Below are 22901 nucleotides of genomic sequence, written 5' to 3' on the forward strand. Positions count from 1 at the left end.
AGGAGCAGGCAAAGACACCCAGCCAAAGGCTTAAATAGCGTCCCATTTCCTCATAATCCCAGTCATTCTTTGCATTTCGTCTCATGTGGTTGGCAGAGAAGTGTTGTAAGGTTTCAGAGTAGTCTTTTATGGAGGGTAGTACTCTTCGAGATGGGACTGGAGTTTTAAGTAGTCCTATCAGCCTCTCAGTGAGAGCATGGATGAAAGTTAGAGTCCGGAGATGCAGGGAGAGTTTTTCTGCGAAACCATCCCAACTCATATTAACAGCTCCATAGGCAATCAGTGTTATTATTATTATTCTTTATTTATAAAGCGCCAATTCAGCAGCACTGCCCATGGGTACAAGGATAACAGTACAGTGGAGAAACAATACGATAAGACACAACATTTTACAGACAAATACAGGGGGAATTGAGGGCCCTGTTCCCGTGGGAACTTACAATCTAGTATTGACGAGTTTCGCTGCCTGCTTTCTTCACTCAAGTCAATGTCAGAAGCGATGCTACTATCTGTCACACTTGAAGGGCTGTGTTCCTGTTCCACAGCGTGGATTCTGGTAAGATTGTATCATATTTTATACATGTATGATAATGCAAGAAGACAGGGTCACAGTGTGACTCCTTTTATCTGTATTGAATCAAGGGTTAATATCTCCTTAGGGGGATTATTGTACAGGGGGGAATAATAATCTTATATGTTTATTGGATTTTATGCTGCTTTATGCGTGAGATGTTATGGGCTCATAGGCTGTTATGGAATATACAGGTTTCACTTTCACTTTGAGAGCCATGCAGCTTACAAGCTTGGCGCGATTTCTCTCATAGCAGGGACAGTCCTGCATTGTGCACTTTGTGATTCATTCCCTCTTTCCTGACCGGTTGTCTATCAGAGAGGATTCATAAATCTCTGTACGGTCTGGGTGAGTACCCCAGCCATTGGGGTATAAGGGTGCCGTTTTTTTGAATAAAATAAGATGTTTTATTTCTCTAGTTCTCCAGTTAGTGCACTAGCGATTGGAGGATTCTGTTACTTTAGAGGGCACTCCCTCTATTCCTAAAGAGTAACTACAGTTTATATGGTGAGGAGGCCCTAGTTCCCCCTCTCAATTATGTTCCATATGCCTTGATAATGTGATATCAAACATGTTTGATGCCATGGAGCCGTCCACCTCTGAGGAGTTGTCGTCCAGTGAGGTGCGTACCCTACATTGTTATCTCTATACACATGCAGTTTTCCCGTACCATTGCTGATCCTCCATCTGGAGGGGGCCTTTTTTTCACCAGACGTTACTGCGCAGTTCAGACGGCGGTGTCTGCGGCCTTTAATGTTTTACCTCGCCCTGCTAAGCACAAGCGAAAGGTTACATATTGCACTCCTTCCCAGAGTACATCAAATAATTTTTTGGATTTAACTGATAGGGTTATCCGAGGATGAAGTTCTTTCTGAGACTTCAGATTATGAACTTTCTGGGTCAGTCTGCTGCCTCTAAACCTCCAGCTTCGGAGGAACCAGACTTTAGTTTTAGGAATTTGCGCTTCTAAAGGAAGTTTTTGGCGAATTCAGAGGTTCCAGATGTCATATTGCTTGATGAACCTTTAATTCCTAAATTGAATGGAGTTTGAGGACAGGGTGGTGCTTCCCTTCCCTGCTCCTGTTAGATGGTGAACATTATTAAGAATGAAGGGGACAGGATTGGATTCCTTTTTTCCCCTCTTCTCCCTTTAACAAATTGTTCCCGGTCCTGGTCTCTCAATGGAGTTGTGAGGTTCTGTCCCTATATGGGATGGCGTTATCTTCACCTTTGCTAAGATGTACTTCTATCCCACTTGAGGATAGTTCTTCGTTTGAAGAGCCCATGGATAAGAGATGGAAACTCTCTTAGATGTTTCAACATACCGGATATTTGTTTCAACCGGCGGCGGCTGTTGCTGCGGTTGCTGTCGAAACTACCTTCTGGTGTGACTCCTTATAGGATTTGTTCGAGGTAGTTGGTCCCCTCGACGTTCCTGAGGAAAGATTTACGGCCTTGAGGGTTGCTAATTCTTATATCTGTGACTGATTATTTGCTTGAATGCTATGGCTTCAGCTTTTTCTGTTCAGGCCCGTCTGGCTGAAGTCATGGTCTGCGGATATGACTTCTAAGTATAGACTTCTTCCTCCCCTTGAAGTGAATGATCACAGGGGGCAAGGGTGCCCTCCTACCGCAAGAGTATATGAACTAGTATAAGGGATGATTGTCCTTTTTCGTTCTGATAAACCCCATGTCAGCTGTCATCCGCTAAGCCAGAGCAAACCAAGAGTTCTTGGAAAAAGGCTCAGTCCTGGATAAATCCAAGCAGAGCAAGAATCCCGCCGAGTCCAAGTCGGCATGAATAGGCGGTCCCCTGTCCTCTTCTGGATCGTGTAAGGGGCAGTATGTTGCTCTTTTTAGTCGCTTGGTGCAGGGACGTGCAGGATTCATGGGTCCTGGAGGGCATAGCTCAAGGTTTCTAGATAGGAATTAAGTCTCAGCCACCCAAGGGCAGATTTCTCCTGTCTTCCTGGCACAGTAAGGAGGGAAGTCTTTCTGGGGCGTGTACAGGATTTGTCCTCTTAGGAGTTATTGTCCCAGTGTCTATCGCAGTGAGAGGTTTGGGATACTATTCAAACCTTTTCGTTATCCTTAAAAAGGAGGGAACTTCCGTCCGATTCTGGACCTAAAGTGCTTAAGCAAGTTTTTATGTCCCCTCGTTCAAGATGGAGACAATAAGTGCCATTCTGCCCCTCTTTTAAGAGGGGCAGTTCATGACCACGATAGATCTGAAGGATGCTCCCTTCATGTACCAATCCTCTTGTGTCAAGTACCAGGGTTGAATTCATGGGCACTATAATAGTCTCCATAGACATGAGAATATTTATATCAGACCAGAGATGTTGCAAGCTAGCTTCAACACGTCTTGCCCTCCAGATCTCCTTAAGTTCATCTGTGGCTCGGTGTATGGAGGTGCTTGATCTCATGGTGTCCAGCATGGACACCATTTCCCTTGCCAGGTTTCACCTCAGACTGTTGCAACTGCGCATGCTGAAGGAGTGGAACGGCGATCATTTGGATCGGTCTCAACAGATTTCTCTGGACAACAGATAGAGAGAATCGCTCTCTTGGTGGTTCTATCCTCATCACTTGTCCTGAAGGACGTCTGTCTTAAGACCATCCTCTGGTGATTGTAACTACGTTTGCGAGTCTGTCAGGATGGGAGCTGTTTGAGGTGCCATGATGGCACAGGGCCTATGGTCTCAGGAGGTAAAGCTCCCTCCTGACCTCATTTTGGATATTCGGGCAATATACAATGCTCTGAAGGCATGGCCTCTGCTGTGTTCGTCCCAGTTATTCAGTTTCCAATCAGACAATATATCCTCAGTGGTTTACATCAACCATCAGTGGGGAATGAGAAGCTCCCTAGTTATGAGGGAAGTATCTTGGATTCTGGTGTGGGATAGACCCTCATTTGTTCCCTGTCAGCGATCCACATTCCGGGTGTGGACAACTGGGAAGCGGATTTCCTCAGACAATCCTTTCATCCGGGGGAATGGTCTCTCCATTCCGACAGTTTGCAGAGATTTGCTAGAGGAAGATCTTATGAAGTCTCAGTACCAAGCTACCCAGATATGGGTCGAGGTACAGTGATCCTCAGGTGGAGCTAACAGATGCATTAGCGGTGCCTTGGAGGTTCAATCTACTTTATCCTTTCTGGCCGTTACCACTACTTCCTAGTGTAGTGTCTCAAGTCAAGAAGGTGTCAGTGATACTGATTGCTCCCTCTTGGCCGCAAAGGATATGGTTTGCGGATATAGTGAGGATGTCATCTTCTCCTCCGTGGAAGTTACCTTGTCGCAGGGATCTGCTGACCAAGGTTTCTTTGTTCATCATTGTCTAGATTCTCTGAGGCTGACTGCGTAGATATTGAACGCTTAGTCCTAGCCAAGAGAGGGTTTTCTGACAGTTATTTTTATTCTCATCAAGCTCGTAAGCTGGTTGCTCGTCGCATCTATCATAAGGTGTGGAGGATCTACTTATTCTGTTCTCCAGGATGAACTGGAGAAGGGCCTTTCTGCAAGTCCCCTGATGGGACCGTTTTCGGCCCTGTCTGTTACTGCACAAGAGGTATGCATGAAGTAGACACAAACTTTTTGTCTGGGAAGGTTCCTTTTCTACTGGCTATTGCTTATGCATGCAGAGTATCTGTGATTGCTGCTTTGCAATGTGTCGTTCCTTATCTGGCTTTTCTTGCCGATAAGACTTTTATACGAACCAAGTTAGGTTTCTTCCTAAGGTTGCGTCAATTCGCAAACATCAATCAAGAGATTATGGTTCCTTTTTTATGTCCTAATCGTCCTTCGTCGAAGGAACGTTTAAAACGTATTCTTTGATGTGGTTTGTGCCTTGAAGTTCTATCTTCGGGCCACAAAGGAGTGTAGACAAACCTTTTTTTTCTTTCATGTAATTGGCAAGAGTCCATGAGCTAGTGACATATGGGATATACAATCCTACCAGGAGGGGCAAAGTTTCCCAAACCTCAAAATGCCTATAAATACACCCGTCACCACACCCACAATTCAGTTTTACAAACTTTGCCTTCTATGGAGGTGGTGAAGTAAGTTTGTGCTAAGATTTCTACGTTGATATGCGCTTCTCAGCATTGTTGAAGCCCGATTCCTCTCAGAGTACAGCGAATGCCAGAGGGACGTGAAGGGAGTATCACTTATTGAATACGATGATTTCCCTAACGGGGGTCTATTTCATGGGTTCTCTGTTATCGGTCGTAGAGATTCATCTCCTACCTCCCTTATCAGATCGACGATATACTCTCAATTTACTATTACCTCTACTGATAACTGTTACTGTACTGGTTTGGCTAGCTGCTATATGTGGATGGGTGTCTTTTGGCAAGTATGTTTTTTATTACTTAAGACACCTCAGCTATGGTTTGGCACTTTATGCATTTATATAAAGTTCTAAATATATGTATTGTACTTATATTTGCCATGAGTCAGGTTCATGTATTTCCTTCTGCAGACTGTCGGTTTCATATTTGGTTAATATAAACATCTTTTATAGAATTTTTTTTCTTACCTGGGGTTTAGTCTTTTTTCAATTGACTACTTCTTGCAAATTGTGGGTGGCATTAGGCCCACGGGTGCGTCAAATGCTAAACTTTATTGCGTCCTTCTTGGCGCGAAAATATTTTTGGCGCAGAAAAATACGTCTGACGCAACTTCGTCATTTCCGGCATCATACTTGACACCGATACCTTTTACACGGTTGCGTCATTAGTGACGCGAGTGTGTCATTTCCGGTTATTTTTGGCGCCAAAAAGTTTACGTTACGTTGTGCGTCATACTTGGCGCCAAACTTTTTCATTATTTCAATACCCCATTGATGTTTGCCTCTTGATTTTTTTTTCTCTATCAGAGGCCTATGCTATTTGCTTTTTTTCCCATTCCTGAAACTGTCATATAAGGAAATAGATAAAAAAAAAATTCTCTTACATTTTGCAAGATGTCTTTATCTGATCCTGCCTCAGAAGTTTCTGCTGGAACATTGCTGCCTGACATCGGTCCTACCAAAGTGCATTTGTTGTAAATTGTTGAAATTATTTCGCCGAATGTCATTTGTAATAGTTGTCATGATAAACTTTTACATGCAGTTAGTGTATCCATCAGTAATAGCACATTGCCAGTTGTAGTTCCTTCAACTTCGAATGTGCATGATATACCTGTAAATTTTAAAGAATTTGTTTCTGATTCTATTTTGAAGGTTTTGTCTGCATTTCCACCTTCTAATAAATGTAAAGGTCTTTTAAAACTTCTCATTTAGTTGATGAAATTTCAAATGACCAACAACATAATTTATCCTCTTCTGATGAGGATCTATCTGATACAGAAGATCCTTCCTCAGACATTGACACTGACAAATCTACTTATTTATTTAAAATAGAGTATATGCGTTCTTTATTAAAAGAAGTGTTAATTACTTTGGATATTGAGGTAACCAGTCCTATTGACTTTCAGTCTAATAAACGTTTAAATGCTGTTTTTAAACCTCAAGGGGTTTTTCCTATTCCTGAGGCTATTTCTAATATGATTTCTAGGGAATGGAATAAGCCAGGTACTTCTTTTTTTCCTTCTTCAAAGTTTTAAAAATTGTATCCTTTACCAGCAAAATCTATAGAGTTTTGGGGAAAAAATCCCCAAAGTTGATGGGGCTATTTCTACTCTTGCTAAACATACCACTATTCCTATGGAAGATAGTACTTCCTTTTAAGGATCCTTTAGATAGGAAGCTTGAATCTTATCTAAGGAAGGCCTATTTATATTCAGGTCATCTTCTCAGACCTGCAATTTCTTTGGCTGATGTTGCGGCTGCATCAACCTTCTGGTTGGAGAATTTAGCGCAACAGGAATTGGATTCTGACTTATCTAGCATTATTCGCCTATTGCAATATGCTAATCATTTTATTGTGATGCAATTTTTTGATATCAAAGTTGATGTTAGATCCATGTCTTTAGCTGTATTAGCTAGAAGAGCTTTGTGGCTTAAATCTTGGAATGCTGATATGACATCTAAATCTAGATTACTATCTTTCTTTCCAAGGTAATAATTTATTTGGTTCTCAGTTTGATTCTATTATTTCAACTGTCACTGGCGGAAGGGAGTTTTTCTGCCTCAGGATTAAAAACCTAAGGGTAAATCTAAGGCTTCTAACCATTTTTCGTTCCTTTCGTCCGAATAAGGAACAAAAACTCAATCTTCCCCCCAAGAAGTCTGCTTCCAATTGGAAGCCTTCCTCAAGTTGGAATAAATCCAAGCCATTTAGGAAACCAAAGTCTGCCCTTAAGTCTGCATGAAGGTGCGGCCCTCATTCCAGCTCAGCTGGTAGGGGGAAGATTAAGGTTTTTCAAAGGTATTTGGATAAAATCTGTCCAAAATCAATGGATTCAGAGCATTGTCTCTCAAGGGTATCAAAAAGGATTCAGAGTAAGACCTCCTGTGAGAAGTTTTTTTTCTCTCACGTATCCCAGTAAATCCAGTAAAAGCTCAGGCTTTCCTGAAGTGTTTCAGAACTGGAGTCTTCAAGGGTAATCATGCCAGTTCCTCCTCAGGAACAAGGTTTCGGGTTTTATTCAAATCTATTCATTGTACCAAAGAAGGAAAATTTATTCAGACCAGTTCTGGATCTGAAAATTTTTGAATCGTTATGTAAGAGTACCAACTTTCAAGATGGTGACTATAAGGACTATTCTGGCTTTTGTTCAGCAAGGACATTATATGTCCACAATAGACTTACAGGATGCATACCTTCATATTCCGATTCATCCAGAACATTATCAGTTTCTGAGATTCTCTTTTCTAAACGAGCATTACCAATTTGTTGCTCTTCCATATGGCCTAGCAACAGCTCCAAGAATCTTTTCAAAGGTTCTGGGTGCCCTACTATCTGTAATCAGAGAACAGGGTATTGCGGTGTTTCCTTATTTGGATGATATCTTGGTACTAGCTCAGTCTTTGCGTACTGCAGAATCTCAGACGAATCAACTAGTGTTGTTTCTTTGGAAACATGGTTGGAGGATCAATTTACCAAAAGTTCCTTGATTCCTCAGACAAGGGTCACCTTTTTAGGCTTCCAGATAGATTCAGTGACTCTTTCTCTAACAGACAAGAGACGTTTAAAATTGGTTGCAGCATGCCGGCACCTTCAGTCTCAGTCATTCCCTTCAGTGGCTATGTGCATGGAAGTTTTAGGTCTCATGACTGCAGCATCGGACGCGATCCCCTTTGCTCGTTTTCACATGAGACCTCTACAGCTTTGTATGCTGAATCAATGTACGACACTCTCTGACTTGGTGGATAGATCACCATCGTTTAGTTCAAGGGGCTTCTTTTGTTCGGCCAACCTGGACTGTGATCACAACAGATGCGAGTCTTTCAGGTTGGGGAGCTGTTTGGGGATCTCTGACAGCACAAGGGGTTTGGAAATCTCAAGAGGCGAGATTACCAATAAATATTTTAGAACTTCTTGCAATTCTCAGAGCTCTTCAGTTTTGGCCTCTGCTAAAGAGAGAACCGTTCATTTGTTTTCAGACAGACAATATCACAACAGTGGCATATGTCAATCATCAGGGTGGTACTCACAGTCCCCAAGCTATGAAAAATGTATCTTGGATACTTGTTTGGGTGGAATCCAGCTCTTGTCTAATCTCTGCGGTGCTTATCCCAGGTGTAGACAATTGGGAGGCGGATTATCTCAGCCGCCAGACTTTGCATCCAGAGGAGTGGTCTCTCCATTCAGATGTGTTTTCTTAGATTGTTCAGTTGTGGGGTCTTCCAGAGATAGATCTCATGGCCTCTCATCTAAACAAGAAACTTCTGAGATACCTGTCCAGGTCCAGGGATGTTCAGGCGGAAGCAGGGGATGCGCTGACACTTCCTTGGTGTTATCATCCTGCTTACGTTTTCCCGCTTCTAGTTCTCCTTCCAAGAGTGATCTCCAAAATCATCATGGACAATCATTTGTGTTGCTGGTGGCTCCAGCATGTTCACACAGGTTTTGGTATGCGGATCTGGTTTGGATGTCCAGTTGCCCGCTTTGGCCACTTCCGTTCGGCCAGACCTACTATCTCGAGGTCCGTTTTTCCATCAGGATCTCAAATCATTAAATTTGAAGGTATGGAAATTGAACGCCTAGTACTAAGTCATAGAGGTTTCTCTGACTCAGTGATTAATACTATGTTACAAGCTCGTAAATCTGTTTCTAGAAAGAGTTGTTATAGAGTTTGGAAGACTTACATTTCATGGTGTTCTTCTCATAAATTCTCCTGGCATTCTTTTAGAATTCCTAGAAGTTTACAGTTTCTTCAGGACGGTTTGGATAAGGGGTTGTCTGCAAGTTCCTTGAAAGGACAGATCTCTGCTCTTTCTTTTTTATTTCACAGAAAGGTTGCTATACTTCCTGATATACACTGTTTTGTACAGGCTTTAGTTCTTATTAAGCCTGTTATTTAATCAATTTCTCCTCCATGGAGTCTTAATTTGGTTCTGACGGCTTTACAGGTTCTTCCATTTGAACCTATGCATTTTTTGGACATTAAACTACTTTCTTGGAAAGTGTTGTTCCTTTTGGTCATCTCTTCTGCTAGAAGAGTTTCTGAGTTATCTGCTCTTTCTTGTGAGTCTCCTTTTCTGATTTTTTCATCAGGATAAGGCAGTTTTGCGGACTTCTTTTTAATTTTTACCTAAGGTTGTGAATTCTAACAACATTAGTAGAGAAATTGTTGTCCCTTCCTTGTGTCCTAATCCTAAGAATTCTTTGGAAAGTTCCTTACATTCTTTGGATGTGGTAAGAGCTTTGAAATATTATGTGGAAGCTACTAAAGATTTCAGGAAGACTTCCAGTCTATTTGTTTTATTTTCTGGTCCTAGGAAAGGTCAGAAGGCTTCTGCTATTTCCTTGACTTATTGGTTGAAACTTTTGATTCATCAAGTTTATTTTGAGTCGGGTCAGGCCCCGCCTCAGAGAATTACAGCTCATTCTACTAGATCAGTCTCCACTTCGAGGGCTTTTAAGAATGAAGCTTCAGTTGATCAGATTTGCAAAGCGGCAACTTGGTCCTCTTTGCATTCATTTACTAAATTCTACCGTTTTTATGTATTTGCTTCTTCAGAGCTGTTTCAGTTTGATTCTTCTGCTTTTGATTTAAGTTTTTTCTTTCAAATGAAATAAACTTATATTTTTGGGTTGTGGATTAATTTTTTCAGCAGATTATGGCTGTTTTTATTTTATTCCCTCCCTCTCTAGTGAGTGGAGATCCACATCTTGGGTATTGATATCCCATATGTCACTAGCTCATGGGCTCTTGTCAATTACATGAAATAAAACATAATTTATGTAAGAACTTACCTGATAAATTCATTTCTTTCATATTGGCAAGAGTCCATGAGGCCCACCCTTTTTATGGTGGTTAGGACTTTTTGTATAAAGCACAATTATTTCCAAATTTCCTTTGTTGATGCTTTCTACTCCTTTCTTCGTCACCCCACTGCTTGGCTATTTGTTAAACTGAATTTTGGGTGTGGTGAGGGGTGTATTTATAGGCATTTTGAGGTTTGGGAAACTTTGCCCCTCCTGGTAGGATTGTATATCCCATATGTCACTAGCTCATGGACTCTTGCCAATATGAAAGAAATTAATTTATCAGGTAAGTTCTTACATACATTTTATGTTTTGTTTTTTGTTTTGTTTTTCTCTTTCCGGGAAGCGTAGGGGTCAGAGGGCCACTTCGACTTCCTTACCTTTTTGATTAAGGAGTGTCATCCGTTTCGCATAGAGACGGCGGGACATAAGCCTCCTCTGTGGAGGTTTCCTTTTGGGCCTTCAAGGATGAGGCCTCTATGGATCTGATTTGTAAGGTGGCTACCTTGTTCTCCTTGCATCCTTTTTTAAAAATTTACAAAGTTTTTGCTTCTTCTGAACCAGCCTTCGGGAGAGAGGTTTTGCAGGCTGTGGTGCCCTCAGATTGGGTCTGTGTCTCTTTTTCCCTCCCGTTAGCATTCCGTGTACTCTAGAGCTTGGGTATATGTTTCCCACAAGTAAGGAATGCAGCTGTGGACTCTTCCCATATTAAGATGGAAAACATAAATTATGCTTACCTGATAATTTCATTTCCATCTGTATGGGAAGAGTCCACAGCTCCCGCCCGTGTTTTTCGGTGGGCGGCCCTAAATTTAAAACTTTTCTTCTGGTACCCTTTTCACCCTATTTCTCCTACTGTTCCTTGTTCCCTCGGCAGAATGACTGGGGTTATGAGGAAGTGGGGCAGTATTTAAGCCTTTGGCTGGGTGTCTTTGCCTCCTCCTGGTAGCCAGGTTCAGTATTTCCCAAAAGTAAGAAATGCAGCTGTGGACTCTAACCATACAGATGGAAATGAAATTATCAGGTAAGCATAATTTATATGTTTATTAGTATTATCTAGGAATTGGTCAGTTAGGCAGGAACTATGTTTTTTTTGCTCATACTTATAATCGCTTTTACCAAAACACTATAGAAGGGTGTGTCTAGAATAACCTTCTTTGATCAGAGTGTTGTATTAAAAAAATAATGAAGCAGGAGATGTTTCAAGACAACCTTTTAAATCTTTGTAGTGGGGGTCTTTGTGCTGTCCACCACCCTCCGAGGCAGAGCTATATTATTTGATATGGGATTTTATAAATGTTCTTTTCTCTGTATTTGCACCTAAATGCTGACTACTTTCTACCCATATTTAACTTCTAGACTTGTAAATTGCAGTGAAGTAAAGGATTAATATGACTCTTAACTAATTTCCACCTTTGTTTTATCCACAGATGCACCAGTGTATTCTTCTTTGGTGGGACTATAGTGTTTTTTTTTTTGTGTTTGTTTTTTTAAGGTATTTCTGTTCAAAGGGACGTGACTTTCCACTGATTTTTATTGATCATTTTATTCTTACTGAACTGTGATTTCCTAAAGACCAAAGTCGTTCTGTGAACGCAGGCATATGGAAATTTTATTAAAGTTAAAAAACAAAAAAAATGTGTTCTTGTAGTTCTTTACAGGCCATATTATTAGACGAAAATGAGATCTGCTTAAAGTGTTTTTAAGCTAGTAGTCACACAACCAAAATCACTAGACTGCTTGTTCTATTATGTTATATGGGCTAAAATAAAAAAGGCAAATATTATCCTTTAAATTTTACCATTTAGTACAGTTACATAAATTTAAACGGTACATATGGACTTATAGTTTAGCAGTTGCAGTAGTAGCAGGACTGTTGTGATGGCCTCACTCTGAGGGAGTATAGAGAAGGACAGGCGGCACTCCAGGATAAAAGTTAAAAAGTCATTCTTTATTCAAAGATGCATTAAAATGACAACACTCATGTTGCAAACAAACAAAAGGTGGAGGAGGAGGAAACCTTACATGTTTCGTGCCCTGCGGCACTTAATCACCGCATGATTGAGTGCCGCAGGGCACGAAACATGTAAGGTTTCCTCCTCCTCCACCTTTTGTTTGTTTGCAACTTGAGTGTTGTCATTTTAATGCATCTTTGAATAAAGAATGACTTTTTAACTTTTATCCTGGAGTGCCGTCTGTCCTTCTCTATATTACTTTTTGGTCTGCTCAAACCTATTTTTTGTGCTGGCACCGCTCCAACAGACCTATTACCCACCTTCAGGATTTTGGAAAGGATCATTCTGTTCAGCTGTGTGATGTGGACTGAGCGATGCTGCACCTCTCTCACTCTGAGGGAGCTCCGGGAGCCCAATCCCTAAAATGTGAAGTCCCGCACAGCAACCAACAACTACCTAAGCATATCCGCCTGCACTATACCGGTGACATCAAGAGACTCATGGGGAGGTGCTCTGCAGAGTGACCGCCCAGATGCTTGATTTGGACTCTACTGCTGCCATCACGGATCTGCTGCCTATGGTGTGGATGTTCTGCTGGGCCACAGCACAACACGAGTGATCACAGGGGACATCCACCCACCCTAGCAGACACCCAGTGTACTGCTGGTGTTAACGGAACTCCACTAACCCTGGGTAAGATGCTCCAGACGAGCAGCAAGCAGCACAGCACTGTGTTGAGTCACACACCTGGGAACAGACAGCACAACCTGAAAAGGTTCAACATAGCAGCTAAGTAACCACCATAACACATTATATAAGGGGGTAACAGCTATCATGATAAAATCTCCACTACATGTTTCATTTGACCTGTGACTTTTGGAGGCCTACTTAAAAAGGCCGCCCTCACCTCCATAACTGCATCATTGCAAATGATCTATCTGTACACTGTTTCTAGCAGTCACTGCTGTAGTGCTTAAAAAAAGGCTCAACATCAAATCTCAATTTCCTTCCATAAGGCAGGGAGAGTCCACAACTTAATTCCTTACTGTTGGGAAATGCAACACCTGGCCACCAGGAGGAGGCAAAGACACCCCAGCCAAAGGCTTAAATATCCCTCCCACTAACCCTATCCGCCAGTCATTCTTTGCCTTTCATCACTATAGGAGGTAGCAGAGAAGTGTCAGAAGATTTGGGTAGTCTTGTAATGGGTATGTTCCCTTCAATGAAAGGACTGGAGTTTTAAGTAGTCATGTCAACCTCTAACCTTTATGCCCTACCTTATGGTTCCTGTTTTTATTGTTTTAATAAAATCTTTTTTCTCTTACTTGGTGTATCCAGTCCACGGATTCATCCTTACTTGTGGGATATTCTCAATCCCTACAGGAAGTGGCAAAGACCACACAGCAAAGCTGTCCATATAGCTCCCCTCAGGCTCCGCCCCCCCAGTCATTCTCTTTGCCGCTCTAACAAGTAGCATCTCCACGGGAGGGTAAAGAGTTTGGTGTTAGATTTGTAGTTTTTATTTCTTCAATCAAGAGTTTATTTTAAAATAGTGCCGGTTTGTACTATTTACTCTGAGGCAGAAAGTGATGAAGATTTCTGCTGAGAGGAAAAAGATTTTAGCATGTTGTAACTAAAATCCATTGCTGTCCCCACACAGGACTGTAGAGTACCGGAGAACTTCAGTTGGGGGGAACAGTTTGCAGGCTTAACTGCTTAAGGTATGCTCAGTCATTTTTTTTCTAACAAGACCTGGTAATGCTAGAAGACTGACAGAGATCCCCATGAGGGAAGGTAAGCCATTTTCTGAGACGCAGTATAGAAGGATGGCTTCAGTTAAGGGCTTAAATACTGGTTGACACTGTGATGGGCTAAATCGATTACTTTATTAGTGTAATCTTATATTTGTTCAAGTGTTTGAAATGTTGGAAACACTTTTGGGGGTTTTATTTCGCCTGGCATATTATTAGACACCTAGTCTGACTCAGGAAGGCCCCATAACTCTGGAATGAAGAGGGAGGGGGCCTCATTTTCACGCCTCAGTTGTGCAGTTGATTTACAAGACAGCTTCATGCAGCTTCACGTGTAGAGTCCTGAGAGTGCAGGAGGACATCAGGGAGGCTTATTTTTCTTCTACAAATAACCCTAAAGGAAGGTAGGGCCACAGCAAAGACTGTGGCACCGTGCTGTAGTGTGTTAAACCGGTTGTTTACTTCAATTTGCTCCGGTTTGGGCAATAAGGGGTTAATTGATTTGAAAATTTGTGTGCAATCATTTCAAAGCATTGGGATCATGTGGTGAAAATTTCATAAAGATCGGATGTTTTTTGGTGATTTGGTAAAAAAGTGTGTGCTTTTTATTATTTAAAGACACAGTAACGTTTTTTTCAAAAAGTGATTTTTTTTCTGTATTGTAGTGCTGTCTAAGTCTGTCAAACATGTCTGACTAAAGATAGACCTTGTTCTTTATGTTTAAAAGCCATGGCAGTACCCCCATTGCATTTATGTGTAAAGTGTGCTAAAACATCTAAGCATTTTAAAGACCATCCAGTGACACTTAAAAATGTAGCCCAAGATGATTCTTTAACAGAAGGTAATTAGGATAGTCCTTCCTCTCCCCATGTGTCGACAACAGTTACGCCTGCGCAAGCGATGCCTAGTACCTCTAGCGCATTGGCCCCTATTACTTTACAACAATTAGCAGCAGTAATGGATAATTCCCTTGCAGCATTTTTATCCAAACTGCCAGTTTTTCCAAAAAAGCGCGATAGCTCAGTTTTAAATACAGAGGATGAGCAATCAGAAGCTTTGAATGATTTATCTGTAGTACCCTCACAAAACTCAGAAGTAGCAGTGAGGGACGATCTGTCTGAGGGAGAAATTTCTGACACAGGAAAAGTTTCTCAGCGGGCAGAGTCAGATTCATTAGCGTTTAAATTTAAGCTGGAACACCTCCGCGTCCTGCTTAAGGAGGTTTTAGCTACGCTGGATGATTGTGACCCCATGGTGGTCCCAGAAAAATTGTGTAAGATGGACAGGTTTTTAGAGGTCCCCGTATACACTGAGGCATTTCCGATCCCAAAGAGGGTGGCAGATATTGTGACTAGGGAGTGGGAGAGGCCAGGTGTACCCTTTGTTTCCCCCCCCCCCCCCCGCTATCTTTAAGAAAATGTTCCCCATAAACGACCCCAGGCGGGACGCGTGGCAAATGGTCCCTAAGGTAGAGGGGGCTGTTTCAACACTTGCTAAGTGTACAACTATTCCAATAGAGGACAGTTGTGCTTTCAAAGATCCTATGGATAAAAAATTGGAAGGATCGCTGAAGAAAATTTTTGTTCAGCAAGGTTTTCTTCTTCAACCAATTGCCTGCATTATTCCGGTAACTATTGCAGCGGCTTTTTGGTTCGAGGCCCTGGAGGAGTCGCTCCAGAGGGAGTCTTCATACGATGAGGTCATGGATAGAATTCATGCTCTAAAGCTGGCTAATTCTTTTATCACTGATGCCGCTCTCCAATTAGCTAAACTAGCGGCGAAAAACTCAGGTTTTGCCATTATGGCGCGAAGAGCGCTTTGGCTCAAATCGTGGTCGGCGGATGTGTCGTCCAAAACGAAACTGTTAAATATTCCCTTCAAGGGGAAAACCCTATTCGGCCCAGCGCTGAAAGAAATTATTTCAGATATCACTGGGGGCAAGGGCCATGCCCTTCCACAAGATAGGCCGTTTAAGGCCAAAAACAAGGCTAATTTCTTCTGTTATGTGTGATCAGTCCACGGGTCATCATTACTTCTGGGATATTATCTGCTCCCCTACAGGAAGTGCAAGAGGATTCACCCAGCAGAGTTGCTATATAGCTCCTCCCCTCTACGTCACCCCCAGTCATTCTCTTGCACCCAAAGACTAGATAGGAGGTGTGAGAGGACTATGGTGATTATACTTAGTTTTTAGAACTTCAATCAAAAGTTTGTTATTTTACAATAGCACCGGAGCGTGTTATTACCTCTCTGGCAGAGTTTGAAGAAGAATCTACCAGAGTTTTTCTTATGATTTTAACCGGAGTAGTTAAGATCATATTGCTGTTTCTCGGCCATCTGAGGGAGGTAAAAAAACTTCAGATCAGGGGACAGCGGGCAGTTGAATCTGCATTGAGGTATGTAGCAGTTTTTATTTTCTGAATGGAATTGATGAAAAGATCCTGCCATGCCGTTATAATGAACATGTATGTATACTCTACACTTTAGTATTCTGGGGATGGTATTTCACCGGAATTACTCTGTAAAAGTACATTAAACCTTTTAATAGGTATTTTTCATGTTAAACGTTTTTGCTGGAATGTAGAATCGTTTGCATTAATGAGGTACTGAGTGAATAAATATTTGGGCATTATTTTTCCACTTGGCAGTTTGCTTGTTTTAATTATGACAGTTTCGTTTCTCTCTCACTGCTGTGTGTGAGAGGGAGGGGCCGTTTTTGGCGCTCTTTGCTACGCATCAAAAATTTCCAGTCAGTTACTCTTGTATTTTCTGCATGATCCGGTTCATCTCTAACAGAACTCAGAGGTCTTCAAACTTCTTTGAAGGGAGGTAGATTCTCTCAGCAGAGCTGTGAGACTTATATAGTGACTGTGATTTAAAACGTTGCTCTGTAATTTTTATGTTTAAAATTTAATTAGTGTTATTTTACTAATGGGAACAAACCTTTGCTAAAAAGTTGTGTTGTTTTTAAAGTGTGATGCTATAACTGTTTTTCAGTTCATTATTTCAACTGTCATTTAATCGTTTAGTGCTTCTTGAGGCACAGTACGTTTTTGTTAAATAAGATTGTAACCGAGTTGCATGTTTATTGCTAGTGTGTTAAACATGTCTGATTCAGAGGAAGATACCTGTGTCATTTGTTCCAATGCCAAGGTGGAGCCCAATAGAAATTTATGTACTAACTGTATTGATGCTACTTTAAATAAAAGCCAATCTGTACAAATTGAACAAATTTCACCAAACAGCGAGGGGAGAGTTATGCCGACTAACTCGCCTCACGTGTCAGTACCTGCATCTCCCGCCCGGGAGGTGCGTGATATTATGGCGCCTAGTACATCTGGGCAGCCATTACAGATAACATTACAAGATATGACTGAAGTTTTGGCTAAATTACCAGAACTAAGAGGCAAGCGTGATCACTCTGGGGTGAGAACAGAGTGCGCTGATAATTCTAGGGCCATGTCTGATACTGCGTCACAGCTTGCAGAGCATGAGGACGGAGAGCTTCATTCTGTAGGGGACGGTTCTGATCCAAGCAGATTGGATTCAGATATTTCAAATTTTAAATTTAAATTGGAAAACCTCCGTGTATTACTAGGGGAGGTCTTAGCGGCTCTTAACGATTGTAACACTGTTGCAATACCAGAGAAAATGTGTAGGTTGGATAAATACTTTGCGGTACCGGCGAGTACTGACGTTTTTCCTATACCTAAGAGATTAACTGAAATTGTTACTAAGGAGTGGGATAGACCCGGTGTGCCGTTCTCACCCCCTCCAATATTTAGAAAGATGTTTCCAATAGACGCCACCACACGGGACTTATGGCAAACGGTCCCTAAGGTGGAGGGAGCAGTTTCTACTTTAGCTAAGCGCACCACTATCCCGGTGGAGGATAGCTGTGCTTTTTCAGATCCTATGGATAAAAAATTAGAGGGTTACCTTAAGAAAATGTTTGTTCAACAAGGTTTTATATTGCAACCCCTTGCATGCATCGCGCCGATTACGGCTGCGGCAGCATTTTGGATTGAGTCTCTGGAAGAGAACCTTAGTTCAGCTACGCTGGACGACATTACGGACAGGCTTAGAGTCCTTAAACTAGCTAATTCATTCATTTCGGAGGCCGTAGTACATTTAACCAAACTTACGGCTAAGAATTCAGGATTCGCCATTCAGGCACGTAGGGCGCTGTGGCTAAAATCCTGGTCGGCTGATGTAACTTCTAAGTCCAAATTACTTAATATACCTTTCAAGGGGCAAACTTTATTTGGGCCCGGTTTGAAAGAAATTATTGCTGACATTACAGGGGGTAAGGGCCACGCTCTACCTCAAGACAAAGCCAAAGCTAAGGCTAGACAGTCTATTTTTCGTCCCTTTCGGAATTTCAAAGCAGGAACAGCATCAACTTCCACTGCACCAAAACAGGAAGGAGCTGTTGCTCGTTACAGACAAGGCTGGAAACCTAACCAGTCCTGGAATAAGGGCAAGCAGGCCAGGAAACCTGCTGCTGCCCCTAAGACAGCATGAACCGAGGGCCCCCGATCCGGGACCGGATCTAGTGGGGGGCAGACTCTCTCTCTTCGCCCAGGCTTGGGCAAGAGATGTCCAGGATCCCTGGGCGCTAGAGATCATATCTCAGGGATACCTTCTAGACTTCAAATTCTCTCCCCCAAGAGGGAGATTTCATCTGTCAAGGTTGTCAACAAACCAAATAAAGAAAGACGCGTTTCTACGCTGTGTACAAGATCTATTATTAATGGGAGTGATCCATCCGGTTCCGCGGTCGGAACAAGGACAAGGGTTTTACTCAAACCTGTTTGTGGTTCCCAAAAAAGAGGGAACTTTCAGGCCAATCTTGGATTTAAAGATCCTAAACAAATTCCTAAGAGTTCCATCGTTCAAAATGGAAACTATTCGGACAATCTTACCCATGATCCAAAAGGGTCAGTACATGACCACAGTGGATTTAAAGGATGCTTACCTTCACATACCGATTCACAAAGATCATTACCGGTATCTAAGGTTTGCCTTCTTAAACAGGCATTACCAGTTTGTAGCCCTTCCATTCGGATTGGCTACGGCTCCAAGAATCTTCACAAAGGTTCTGGGTGCCCTTCTGGCGGTGCTAAGACCGCGAGGAATTTCGGTAGCTCCGTACCTAGACGACATTCTGATACAAGCTTCAAGCTTTCAAACTGCCAAGTCTCATACAGAGTTAGTTCTGGCATTTCTAAGGTCGCATGGATGGAAAGTGAACGAAAAGAAGAGTTCTCTCTTTCCTCTCACAAGAGTTCAATTCTTGGGGACTCTTATAGATTCTGTAGAAATGAAGATTTATCTGACAGAAGACAGATTAACAAAGCTTCTAAATGCATGCCGTGTCCTTCATTCCATTCAACTCCCGTCAGTAGCTCAATGCATGGAGGTGATCGGCTTAATGGTAGCAGCAATGGACATAGTTCCCTTTGCACGCCTACATCTCAGACCGCTGCAATTGTGCATGCTGAGTCAGTGGAATGGGGATTACTCAGATTTGTCCCCCACTCTGAATCTGGATCAAGAGACCAGAAACTCTCTCTTCTATGGTGGCTTTCTCGGCCACATCTGTCCAGGGGGATGCCATTCAGCAGGCCGGACTGGACAATTGTAACAACAGACGCCAGCCTACTAGGTTGGGGCGCTGTCTGGAATTCTCTGAAGGCTCAGGGACAATGGAGTCAGGAGGAAAGTCTCCTGCCAATAAACATTCTGGAATTGAGAGCAGTTCTCAATGCCCTTCTAGCTTGGCCCCAGTTAAAAACTCGGGGGTTCATCAGGTTTCAGTCGGACAACATCACGACTGTAGCTTACATCAACCATCAGGGAGGGACAAGAAGCTCCCTAGCAATGATGGAAGTATCAAAGATATTTCGCTGGGCAGAGTCTCACTCTTGCCACCTGTCAGCAATCCACATCCCGGGAGTGGAGAACTGGGAGGCGGATTTCTTGAGTCGCCAGACGTTTCATCCGGGGGAGTGGGAACTTCATCCGGAGGTCTTTGCCCAAATACTTCGACGTTGGGGCAAACCAGAGATAGATCTCATGGCGTCTCGCCAGAACGCCAAACTTCCTCGCTACGGATCCAGATCCAGGGATCCGGGAGCGGTTCTGATAGATGCTTTGACAGCACCTTGGAACTTCAGGATGGCTTATGTGTTTCCACCCTTCCCGCTGCTTCCTCGATTGATTGCCAAAATCAAACAGGAGAGAGCATCAGTGATTCTAATAGCACCTGCATGGCCACGCAGGACTTGGTATGCAGATCTAGTGGACATGTCATCCTGTCCGCCTTGGTCTCTACCTCTAAGACAGGACCTTCTGATACAGGGTCCATTCAAACATCAAAATCTAACTTCTCTGAAGCTGACTGCTTGGAAATTGAACGCTTGATTTTATCAAAACGTGGTTTTTCTGAGTCGGTTATTGATACCCTGATACAGGCTAGGAAGCCTGTTACCAGAAAGATTTACCATAAAATATGGCGTAAATACCTATACTGGTGTGAATCCAAAGATTACTCCTGGAGTAAGGTTAGGATTCCTAGGATATTGTCCTTTCTACAAGAAGGTTTAGAAAAGGGTTTATCGGCTAGCTCATTAAAGGGACAGATCTCAGCTCTGTCCATCTTGTTACACAAGCGTCTGTCAGAAAATCCAGACGTCCAGGCATTTTGTCAGGCTTTAGCTAGGATCAAGCCTGTGTTTAAAACTGTTGCTCCGCCATGGAGTTTAAACTTAGTTCTTAACGTTTTACAGGGTGTTCCGTTCGAACCCCTTCATTCCATTGATATAAAATTGTTATCTTGGAAAGTTCTATTTTTAATGGCTATTTCCTCGGCTCGAAGAGTCTCTGAATTATCAGCCTTACATTGTGATTCTCCTTATCTGATCTTTCACTCAGACAAGGTAGTTCTGCGTACTAAACCTGGGTTCTTACCTAAGGTAGTCACTAACAGGAATATCAATCAAGAGATTGTTGTTCCATCCTTGTGTCCAAATCCTTCTTCAAAGAAGGAACGTCTTCTACACAATCTGGATGTAGTTCGTGCCCTCAAGTTCTACTTGCAGGCAACTAAGGATTTTCGACAAACGTCTTCCCTGTTTGTCGTGTACTCTGGTCAGAGGAGAGGTCATAAGGCTTCGGCTACCTCTCTCTCCTTCTGGCTTCGTAGCATAATTCGTTTAGCCTATGAGACTGCTGGACAGCAGCCTCCTGAAAGAATTACAGCTCATTCTACTAGAGCTGTGGCTTCCACTTGGGCCTTTAAGAATGAGGCCTCTGTTGAACAGATTTGCAAGGCTGCAACTTGGTCTTCGCTTCATACTTTTTCCAAATTTTACAAATTTGACACTTTTGCTTCTTCGGAGGCTATTTTTGGGAGAAAGGTTCTTCAGGCAGTGGTTCCTTCTGTATAATGAGCCTGCCTATCCCTCCCGTCATCCGTGTACTTTTGCTTTGGTATTGGTATCCCAGAAGTAATGATGACCCGTGGACTGATCACACATAACAGAAGAAAACATAATTTATGCTTACCTGATAAATTCCTTTCTTCTGTTGTGTGATCAGTCCACGGCCCGCCCTGTTTTTTAAGGCAGGTAAATATTTTTTAAATTATAATCCAGTCACCACTACACCCTTGGCTTCTCCTTTCTCGTTGGTCTTTGGTCGAATGACTGGAGGTGACGTAGAGGGGAGGAGCTATATAGCAACTCTGCTGGGTGAATCCTCTTGCACTTCCTGTAGGGGAGCAGATAATATCCCAGAAGTAATGATGACCCGTGGACTGATCACACAACAGAAGAAAGGAATTTATCAGGTAAGCATAAATTATGTTTTTCGCTCCTTTCGCAACTTCAGGAGCGGACCTGCTGCAACCTCTGCTGCCGCAAAGCAAGATAACGCTTCCCAGCCCAAAGCAACATGGAAACCCTTGCAGGGCTGGAATAAGGGTAAACAGGCCAAGAAGCCTGCTACCAAGACAGCATGAAGGGGTAGCCCCCGATCCGGGACCGGATCTAGTAGGGGGCAGACTTTCTCTCTTTGCTCAGGCTTGGGCAAGAGACGTTCCGGATCCCTGGGCATTAGAAATAGTTGCTCAGGGGTACCTTCTAGAATTCAAGGATTCTCCCCCAAGGGGAAGGTTCCACATTTCTCGTTTGTCTTCAGACCAAACAAAAAAACAGGCATTCTTACGCTGTGTAGAAGATCTCCTAAAAATGGTAGTGATACACCCAGTTCCAATTGCAGAACAAGGCTTTTACTCAAACCTGTTTGTAGTTCCCAAAAAGGAAGGAACTTTCAGGCCAATCCTGGATCTAAAAATTCTAAACAAATTCCTAAGAGTTCCATCTTTCAAGATGGAAACCATTCGGACAATCTTGCCGATGATCCAGGAAGGTCAATATATGACTACCGTGGATCTAAAGGATGCGTATCTACATATTCCTATCCACAAAGATCACCATCAGTTCCTAAGGTTCGCCTTTCTGGACAAACATTACCAGTTCGTGGCCCTTCCTTTCGGGTTGGCCACCGCTCCCAGAATTTTCACAAAGGTGCTAGGGTCCCTTCTAGTAGTGCTAAGACCGCGGGGCATTGCAGTAGCACCTTACCTAGATGACATATTAATACAGGCGTAGTCTTTCCACAGAGCCAAGGCTCATACGGACATTGTTCTGGCCTTTCTAAGGTCTCACGGGTGGAAGGTGAACGTAGAAAAAAGTTCCCTGTCCCCGCTTACAAGGGTTCCCTTCCTGGGAACACTAATAGACTCGGTAGAAATGAAAATCTTTCTGACAGAGGTCAGGAAGTCAAAATTGTTGAATACTTGCCGAGCTCTTCATTCCATTCCTCGGCCTTCTGTGGCTCAGTGCATGGAGGTAATTGGTTTAATGGTTGCGGCAATGGACGTAGTCCCTTTTGCCCGAATTCATCTCAGACCACTGCAACTGTGCATGCTCAAACAGTGGAATGGGGATTACGCAGATTTGTCTCCTCAAATACAAATGGGCCAGAAAACCAGACTCTCTTCTCTGGTGGTTGTCTCAAGATCACCTGTCTCAGGGAATGAGTTTCCGCAGACCGGAGTAGATCATTGTCACGACCAATGCCAGTCTGTTAGGCTGGGGTGCGGTCTGGAACTCCCTGAAGGCTCAGGGTCTATGGTCTCGGGAAGAATCTCTTCTCCCGATAAACATTTTGGAGCTGAGAGC

General features: G+C 42.8%; 1 protein-coding gene across 1 annotated transcript in view; it reads left to right on the top strand.

Annotated features, from left to right (window-relative positions):
• PAN2 (poly(A) specific ribonuclease subunit PAN2) overlaps positions 1-11585 on the top strand; it is a 616232-nt gene extending 604647 nt beyond the window's left edge. Inside the window, 1 exon segment of the mRNA XM_053705507.1 lies at positions 11378-11585. Within this exon segment, the coding sequence (XP_053561482.1) occupies positions 11378-11412 (35 nt within the window). The 3' untranslated portion in view covers positions 11413-11585.
• Positions 11586-22901: the final 11316 nt, after the last annotated feature.

The sequence above is a fragment of the Bombina bombina genome, chromosome 3 (genome assembly GCF_027579735.1).
Source record: "Bombina bombina isolate aBomBom1 chromosome 3, aBomBom1.pri, whole genome shotgun sequence".
Lineage (NCBI taxonomy): Eukaryota > Metazoa > Chordata > Amphibia > Anura > Bombinatoridae > Bombina > Bombina bombina.